This window comes from Suricata suricatta, chromosome 2 (genome assembly GCF_006229205.1).
Source record: "Suricata suricatta isolate VVHF042 chromosome 2, meerkat_22Aug2017_6uvM2_HiC, whole genome shotgun sequence".
Lineage (NCBI taxonomy): Eukaryota > Metazoa > Chordata > Mammalia > Carnivora > Herpestidae > Suricata > Suricata suricatta.
The window spans coordinates 122,306,081-122,315,992 of record NC_043701.1 but is presented as its reverse complement, the minus strand read 5'-3'; the positions used below and the strand labels follow the sequence as shown (position 1 = coordinate 122,315,992).

Here is a 9,912-nt window from a genome sequence, read left to right as displayed (position 1 = left end):
AACCTTCTAATTTCTGTATAAGTCTAAGTACATGAAATAGAAGTTGGGGTTTTGATTTTTTACCTTGCTTTTCTGTTTGGAGTGTAATTGTAACTACTGTAGTGTAAATGATGGAAAATAATGGCATATGTTAAAAAATAAATAAACAGGAAAAGAAAAGGAAAAAAAAGAATGCTTATTTTTTTTCAAAGATTTATTCAGTATAGAAAGTTTGGAAAATAAAAATATTTCTCTTAGAAAAGAAAAAGTAGAAAAATAGTTTTTTTAAATTGTGGTAAGAACACATGAGATCTACACTTTTTTTTTTTTTCTGAAGTATAGTTGACATAGACCTATACTCTTAACAACCTTGTAAGTGCACAGCATAGTATTGTTAACTTCAGGCACAATGTGCAGCAACCTCCTTTTACTTTCCCGTCATAGCCCTGTCAAATGGACCAAGAGGTCAGGAAGTCCCTGGAACTTCACACAAAAGGATAAGCACACAAAGATTCCTGCTTCCTAGGTCCCTTCCTTTAGTCCACACTGCATCACATGATGGGCCCTGGCAAGTAGCCCTGTCCTTCGGAAGACAAAGTAACATACTTGACAGAGAAGCATCAGAACCCACTGTAACCTTCTCCCTTTTGGGGGGCAGGGTCTGGAAGTGCTGACCTTGGCTCTGTTCCCAGGATGATAGCAGCATTGGCTGCCTCAGAATCTGCTGGCCTATTCTGAGGAAGGGGCTCAATAATTCTGTGTGTGCAAGTGCACATACATACACATGCACCATCCGATTTAATTAAGCCACTTCTCAATTCAAATAGTGAGTTTGAACACATAACTGAAGCACTACCAAATTACCAATTTTTGACCTTTTGTTGGTTTTCAGCTTGGTGCTTCTGGGTCTTTGTGGCTCCCTGCTTCCTTCAGTGATAGATTGAGGGCAAGGGGTGTTAGGATGTTAAATAGGCAGCAAATGACATGAGTGCTCACAAAAGCATGCACGTTTATGGACTTAATTGTAATGCAGTTCAAAAGGAGCCTCTAAATGTGATCTTATGAAGTTCCATCATAGTACCTCGTGGGTTTCAGAAGCTAAGCTCTCTTCTTGCCTCCACTTAGTCAGATGGCTAGAAGCCCAAGTGCTTCCATTTGGCATTAAAAACAGCATCAAGAGACTCATGTTCATTTTGACTCTAGGGCCACAGCTGAGCTGAAGGGCTGAATGCCTCATACCTTTCACATTTCAACAAAAATACACTGGTCCCAGGTGCTTGCTAAAAATTCTCTTCTTCCCCATCATTGTTACTAAAAGATTCTGTCCAGAAACAGGTAATATGAATAAAATGCATTTCTTTTGGGGCCTAATAGTTTAATGGAAGGATTTTGTAAGGAACCTATATATCTCCTGCTGGGCTTTGAAGGTGATTTTTAGCATATGCTATTATTAACTGATTAGTAACTCTTACTCCTGTTACTCTTTAAAACTCCTGACAAAGCATGTTTTCTGGGTAAATTATTCTTAGCAAGGGTGTTGCCTATGTTGAGTTGTCAGACACACCAGCACACCTCGCTTGCAGGCCAGGGCACTGGTGTTCATCTGGTCCCACCTCCTTACCGGCCCTCATCTCATGCACTTCTGAACAGCTTAGCCACTAATAGAATGCTGTCAGTGAGCTTCACAGGCACAATAGGAGACATTATCCAGGCCCACAGTCTGAAACTCAGCAGAGAAGAAACCAACTGAAAGCACACAAGGGATCAGACCTTTGATGTTACACAAAACAAATTGCATTTCAAGCTCTGGAGAACATGAATCATTCTAAACCTGATTAAGAATCATCTGGTACCAAATTGTGATAAATGTTTATTTTGGAAAAGTGGATTGTCTGTGTTTTCAGAAACTGCTTATTCACCCAGAAATAATTTGTTTCCTCTTTATTTGGGAGTAAGAAGAGAATGCCTTGAGTTGTCCTGAAGTGTTTGCTGGGCAAAACTGAACAGGAGTTGTTTTGGCTGCTTTTCGAATAACTGTCTAGAGCCCCATGATGTAGAGATTCTCACCTGGCCACTCTGACTCAGGGTCTTGATATTCCTCACTTTCCTACCCTTCCTCCATAGCACAGATATGCCCACTCTCTACTGACTCTGGAGTGGGAGGTTAATGAGTTCACTTAAAGGGGGAGTGATCTGAGTGGCTCAGTAGGTTAAGCGTCCAACTTTGGATCAGGTCATGATCTTACAGTTCGGGAGTTTGAGCCCTGCGTTGGGCTCTGGTCTGACAGCTTGGAGCCTGGAACCTGCTTCAGATTTTGTGTTAACTTCTCTCTCTCTCTCTTTCTCTCAAAAATAAACATTAAAAAAATAAAAGGGGAGAGATCATAGAATTCAGACAGACATAGCGAGGGAGAGAATTTGGATGTTTTGTCCTTGTTTATTATTTTTGTCAAAAATAAAATGCTACATAAAATTTTGGAGGAGAAAAAGAATCATTCCTAATTCTTCCAAGCTTTGTGGTTGCTAAGTAACTTCTTTGATCTTTGATTTTTACATAAAATAGAATCATTGCTGTTTTGTTTTGAAATCTGTGGCTTTCGTTTAGCATATTCTGAACATCATTCCATGTTGATAAGCAGAGTTCTCCATCATTTTTAATCACTGCTGAATAATTTTCTGCTGGGAGGCTCCTTTCCCCACTCTTCTCCTTTGTTTTCTCCTCTCCCTCCCTACTTCCTTTCTCCTTTCTTCACTGCATTTCTCCTATCTATTTACATTCTCAACTAACCTCTTTTGTTTCAGCTTCAAATGAAGCTGTTTTATTTTTATTTTTATTTCAAATTTACTGTTTTATTTTTTCACTGTAATACATCCTTCAAAATAAGCAAATATATGAAATAGAGGGTTTTTACAATTTGGGGCTATGCTGATTTTAAAATTTATACCAAAATAATTTTTTTATTGGTGGCTTTGCTCTGAGAATAAACATGACAGTATTTTTAAAGCCTTTCATATCCCTAGAAGGGAGAAATTACAAAGAGGCCAGACATTATAATAAATGTTTATGATCTTTATTTTTAAGAACATGACAATCTCAAGGCCTCTGTCACTTCTGGGTCTTAGTGATTTATCTTGTTTCCTCAGACCCTGCACCAGCCCACAAAGATGGGCAGAATGAAGCAGACAGCGCACAAGAAGACCTACAGTCTGTCGGGACTAGCAGGCTGCTCTATCACATCACTGACGGTGACAACCCACTTCTGTCACCGCGATGTTCCATCTTCAGCCAAAGCCAGAGATTCAACTTAGACCCTGAATCAGCCCCTTCTCCGCCCAGTACTCAGCAGTTTATGATGTAAGAAAACCTTATCTTCATTTCATACACTTTTTCAAATACTACATTTATAACCTCTAATGAAATGTATGTCTGAAACAGTGCAGACACGCCTACCAAATGCAACTGCAAGGCCTGAGCAATGAATGGCAACAACCAGTGTACTATCAACGTGGGAATGCTCTGTCAGGTCTTGCCATCTCAGGAGGAAATGGTCATGAGATGCAAAATACCCCAGGGCTTTTATGTTTGAACATTTTTGGCCAAATGACCAGAATCCTAAGTAAGAATATGCCTATGCAAATATCAGGAGTATCCCTCTTAGTGAGCTCAATATTCTTCCCATGCCCAACAGTAGCTTCAAGGGGTAGCTTGTGGTAGTGCTTGGGAGTTGTCTACCTCAATTTCTTCTTAGATTCTAGAAAAGTGGTAGCTTACAATAGCTGCCCTCCACTCCACTAAAAATGTGGAACTGTGCATTCTTTTTTTTTTTTTTTTAAAGTTCTACAAATAAGTTTGATGCAAAGCTACAATGTGTATCCCTTGACTGGAAATATGTTTGGGGAATCCTAGTTTCTTTTTAGTAACTTCTGCTGTCATTAATGAATTTTCCAAATCTGAACTTGCAGGCTGTCTATTGATGGATTTGAGGGAGTTAATGGATTATTGCTACTATAAAGTGTGAACTATGTGAGAGGGTGAATGCATTTTCTGGAGGGGGGAGTCCATTCTTCTTATTAGATTCACAAAGGCACTGTTGTGTCGAGAAAATGTAACTACTTATCTATATCTTCTTTAAAAATTGTTACTAGGTGGGTCTCATGCAACCTGTTAGGGATGATGCCACAGCAGGCTGTCTCTTTTTGTCTTAATTTGGCCTCTTCCAAGCTTTAGGATATGCACTTCCTAGACTAATGTTTTGACATTTGTACATTAAAGTCCCTGATAGCAATTTCTCATAATGGAATTCTGTGATCAGTGGTCTCTATTAATGAGCAGATGCCACCATGGTAGAGTTATCAAATAATGGAATGTCCTCTCTGATAATCTTAGAGGCCTGATTTATAGACCAGCAGCAATATTTATGGGAAGACCATGGTTTTTGATGATTCTCTCCCTCCCTGCAATCACTACAGGCCACGAAGTTCTTCACGATGTGGCTGTGGTGATGGCAAGGAGCCACAGACCATTACCCAGCTCAACAAGCACATCCAGAGTCTCAAGCGAAAAATTCGGAAATTTGAAGAAAAATTTGAACAGGAAAAGAAATACCGGGTAAGGACCCTGTGGCTTAAAAGAAGGGTAAATTGTGTCCAAGGTGTGTGGGTTTTTCTGTCCTTCCTTTTTGGGTACTCCTCTGTGCCAGGGGATAGCTGTTTTCATTCACCAGTTCAGGATCTATCATAAATTTAGTTCCTATCCTGGATCAGTCCTATTCTCAAAGGCTGTTATTTGCTCTCTGCAAAGATATTTTCTAGTAATGGATTATAACTCTTATTTCCAAACTGATTTATCGATTCTCCTTTTTTCTCCCTAAGGAGCATTACTATCACTAATGTGTCTAGGACTGAAATTTAGAAAGCTTTTGAATTATGATCTTATTTCTTCCTTTAACCCTTTACCATTTACAGGTTTGTAAGAACCTTTTAAGGTCCCAACGGACAGAATCTCTACTTGTAGAAAAGAATGAGGGAGAGTTTTCTTTGACATAAAAATACCTCATGATTGATAGATAGGACCTATCAGGTGACGTCTGTTCTGGCCACTCATAAGAACAAACCCCAATCTATCCTTTCTAGTCCAAGAGAAACCAGTCTTCATGCTGGTGTTGCAGTGTTGTAATGATGAACTTTTTCTTTCATTGTATAAGAAACAATAGAGAGGTAAGTGTCCTCATGGCCAGTGTTAGTTTTATTTTTCTTCTCTAATGGTGACCATAGTATAGAGAAAAATCATATTCATGTAGAATTGCACAAACGTATTGGGTCATTAACAGAGGGCCCAGACAGCTTGTTATCAGAATAAAAGACAACAGGGGATAAGGTCTCATACATCTTGAAATATTAAAAGGCTCACTAAGCCTGGGTACAGAGGCAATTGGCACATCCCTGTGAGTTGAATAAGATTGGGGGAGGGAGGTGAGAGTGGATGATATCCCAATCTCCCATTCTTTCTAAACTGTTTTCCACACTGGCTTCAAATACACTAAAAGAGGGTGTGTAAAGTGCGATTTTTAGCTTTTCACAACTGAAAAAAATCAGACAGCTTTTCAAGATAACCTTTTCTTTTTCGAAGCTATTTACTGCCTTTTACAGTTTTAGAACAGGGGGGTACTCTACACATAATGAATACAGGCCTTTATTTTACAGATAAGGAAACTGAGGCCCAGAAAAGACTTGTAATTTGCCTTTGGTAGTTGTGTTCTATCAGCTCAGACTTGGGGTGGTAGATTAAAGATGAGTGGGTTTTGCAATGGAGGAAGAGAAGTAAAATTTGCAAGTGTCCACATTTTGAAAGTTCTAGATATCTTGAGAGAAGCTGATTTTCTCTGTCTGCAGTGGGAGTGTTATTGGATCTGTAATGCCCTCACCTTGGGGACTGTAGAGTAGGCTCCATTCCCAGGGCCTGTTAATACTTAATACTTGCCAATATTTTTTTTTAATTTCAAGTTTTTATTTAAAGTCTAATTGGTTAACACATATAGTAAAATTGGTTGCAGGTATAGGCTTTGGTGGTTCATCACTTAAATACAATACCCAGTGCTCATCACAAGTGCCCTCCTTAATCCCTATCATCAATTTAGCCCATCACCAATTTAGCCCAAACCCTTCCACCAACAGTTTGTTCTTTATTCTTAAGAGTTTCTTGTGGTTTGCTTCCCTCTTTTTTCCCCTTCCCCTATGTTCATTTGTTTTGTTTCTTAAATTCCACATGAGTGAAATCAAATGGTATTTGTCTTTCTCTGACTAACTTTGTGTAGCATAGTACACACTAACTCCATCCAAGTCATTGCAAATGGCAAGATTTCATTCTTTTTAGTGGCTGAGTAATAATCCATTTTGTGTGTGTGTCTACATATATACATATATATGGAAATTCTTTTTTTGGCAGGGCATTTCTTTTTTTTTTTAATTTATATCCAAGTTAGTTAGCATATAGTGCAACAGTGATTTCAGAAATACAGTGATTCATCCCCTACATATGACACCCAATGCTTATCCTAACATGTGTCCTCCTTAATGCCTTTTGCCCACTTAGTCCATCTCACCCCAAACCCCTGCAGCAAACCTCAGCTTGTTCTCTGTATTTAAGAGTCTCTTATGTCTTGTCTCCTGCCCTGTTTTATATTATTTGTGCTTCCCTTCTCTCATGTTCATCTGTTTTATATCTTAAATTCCACATGTGAATAAAAGCATATGATATTTATTTTTCTCTGACTAATTTTGCTTAGCATAATAAACTCTAGTTTCATCCATGTTGTTGCAAATGGCAGGATTTTATTCTTTTTTATTGCCTATTAATATTCCATTGCATATATATACCACATCTTCTTTAACCATTCATCAGTCAATGGACATTTGGGCTCTTTCCATACTTTGGCTATTGTTGAGAGTGCTGCTATAAAGATTGGGGTGCATATGCATGCCCCTTCAAAACAGCACTCCTGTATCCTTTGGATAAATACTAATGCTTTGGATAAGTACAATTGCTGGATCGTAGGGTAGTCCTATTTTTAACTTTTTGAGGAACCTCCATACTGTTTCCCAGAGTGGCTGCACCAGTTTGTATTCCCACCAGCAGTGCAAAACGGTTCTTTTTTTCTACATTCTTGCCAACATCTGTTGTTTCCTGAGTTGTTAATGTTAGCCATCTGGCAGGTATGAAGTGGTATCTCATTGTAGTTTTGATTTGCATTTCTCTGATGAGGGATGCTGAACATTTTTTCATGTATTTGTTAGCCATCTGGATGTCTTCTTTGGAAAATTTACTATTCATGTTTTTTGCCTATTTCCTCACTGGATTATTTATTTTTTGGCTATTAAGTTTGATAAGTTCTTTACAGATTTTAGATACTAATCCTTTATCTGATGTGTCATTTGCAAATATCGTCTCACATTCCATCACTTGCCTTTTAGTTTTGCTGATTCTTTACTTCACTGTGCAGAAGCTTTTTATCTTGATAAGGTCCCTATAGTTCATGTTTGCTTTTGTTTCCCTTGCCTCTGGAGACATGTTTAGTAAGAAGTTGCCATTTCCGAGGTCAAAGAGGTTTTTGCCTGCTTTTTCCTCTAGGATTTTGATGGCTTCCTGCCTTATGTTTAGGTCTTTCATTCATTTAGAGTTCATTTTTGTGTATGTTGTAAGGTAACGGTCCAGGTTTATTCTTCTGTATGTCGCTGTTCAGTTTTACCAACACCGTTTGCTGAAGAGATTGTCTTTATTCAATTGGATATTCTTTCCCGCTTTGTCAAAGATTAGTTGGCCATACATTTGTTGATGCATTTCTGGATTATGTATTCTGTTCCATTGATCTATGTGTCTGTTTTTGTGCCAATGCCATACTGTCTTAATGATTATGGCTTTGTAACACATCTTAAATCCTGGAATTGTGATGTCTCCAGGGTTGGTTTTCTTTTTCAGGATTGCTTTAGCTATTCTGGGTCTTTCTGCTTCCATACAAATCTTATGGAATCTGCTTCATACAAATGTTCTAGTTCTGTGAAGAATGCTGGTGCTATTTTGATAGGTATTACAATGAAGATGTTGATTGCTTTGGGTAGTACAGACATTTTAACAATATTTGTTCTTCCAATCCATGAGCATGGAATGTTTCTTCCATTTTCTGGTGTCTTCTTAGATTTCTTTCATAAGCTTTTTATAGTTTTCAGTGTATAGATTTTTCAACTCTTTATTCTTAAGTATTTTATGGGTTTTGGTGCAGTTGTAAATGGGATCAATTCTCTTTCTGCTGCTTCATTATTGGTATATAGAAATGCAGTTAATTTCTGCACATTGATTTTTTATCCTGCAACTGCTGAATTCATGGATCAGTTCTAGCAGTTTGTTGGTGGAATCTTTGGGTCTTCCACATAGAGTATCATGTTGTCTGCGAAGAATCAGAGTTTGACTTCCTCCTTGCTGATTTGAATGCCTTTTATTTCTGTGTGTTGTCTGATTGCTAAGGCTAAGACTTCCAACACTATGTTGAATAATAGTGGTGAGAGTGGACATCCTTGTCCTTGTCCGCTTAGGGGGAAAGCTCTCAGTTTTTCACCATTGCAGATGATATTTGTGGTGGGCCTTTCATATATGGGTTTTGTGATCTTGAGGTACGATCCTTCTATCCCTACTTTCTTGAGGATTTTTATCAAGAAAGGATGATGTTTTTTTGTCAAATGCTTTCTCTGCATGTATTGAGAGGTTCATATGGTTCTTACTCTTTCTATTATTAATGTGGTGTACCACATTGATTTAACTGCAGATATTAAACCAGGCTTTCATCCCAGCAATAAACCCACTTGATCGTGGTGAATAATTTTTTGATATATTGTTGGATCCAGTTGGGTAATATCTTGTTGACAATTTTTGTATCCATATTCATCAGGGAAATTGGTGTGTAGATCTCCATTTTAGTGGGCTCTTTGTTTGGTTTTGGAATCAAGGTAATGCTAACCTCATATAATGAGTTTGGAAGTTTTCCTTCTATTCATATTTTTGGATCAGCTTAAAACGTAATTCTTCTTTAAAAGTTTTGTATTTCGGGTGTGGAGTTTGGTGAGTCCCTTGTAGATTTTGGATACTAGCCCTTTATCTGATATGTCCTTTGCAACTATCTTTTCCCATTCCATTCGTTGCCTATTAGTTTTCATGATTGTTTCCTCTGCAGTGCAGAAGCTTTTTATCTTGATGAGGTCCCAAAAGTTCATTTTTGCTTTCATTTCCCTTGCCTTTGGGGATGTGTCAAGTAGGAAATTGCTGGGGTTGAGGTCAAGGAGGTTGTTTTCTACTTTCTCCTCGAGGGTTTTGATGGTTTCCTGTCTCATTCAGGTCCTTCAGCCATTTTGAGTTTATTTTGGTGTGGTGTAAGAAAGTGGTCTAGTTTCATTCTTCTGCATGTTGCTGTCCAGTTCTCCCAGCACCACCTGCTAAAGAGGCAGTCTTTTTTCCATCAGATACTCTTTCCTGCTCTGTCAAAAATTAATTGGCCATACATTTGTGGGCCCAGCTCTGGGTTCTCTAATCTATTCCATTGGTCTATGTGTCTGTTTTTGTGCCAAAACCATACTGTTTTGATGATGATGGCAGCTTTGTAGTATAGGCTAAAGTCTGGGATTGTGATGCCTCCCGTTTTGGTTTTCTTCTTCAATATACTTTGGCTATTCAGGGTCTTCTGTGATTCCATACGAACTTGAGGATAGTTTGTTCTAGCTTTGAGAAGAATGTTGGTGAAATTTTGATTGAATGTGTAGATTGCTTTGGGTAGTAATGGCATTTTCACAATGTTTATTCTTCCGATCCATGAACAGGGAATGTTTTTCCGTTTCTTGGTGTCTTCTTCAATCTCTTTCATAAGTTCTCTATAGTTTTCATCATATAGG

At 38.2% G+C, this 9,912-nt stretch overlaps 1 protein-coding gene across 2 annotated transcripts in view; it reads left to right on the top strand.

The window, feature by feature from the left end:
• FAM13C (family with sequence similarity 13 member C) overlaps window positions 1–9,912 on the top strand; it is a 152,178-nt gene that overhangs the window by 118,150 nt on the left and 24,116 nt on the right. For both annotated transcript variants that reach the window (XM_029931724.1, XM_029931723.1), the window contains exons 7-8: window positions 3,124–3,334; window positions 4,450–4,588. In XM_029931724.1, the coding sequence (XP_029787584.1) occupies window positions 3,124–3,334; window positions 4,450–4,588 (350 nt within the window). The remainder of the gene's footprint in view (window positions 1–3,123; window positions 3,335–4,449; window positions 4,589–9,912) is intronic.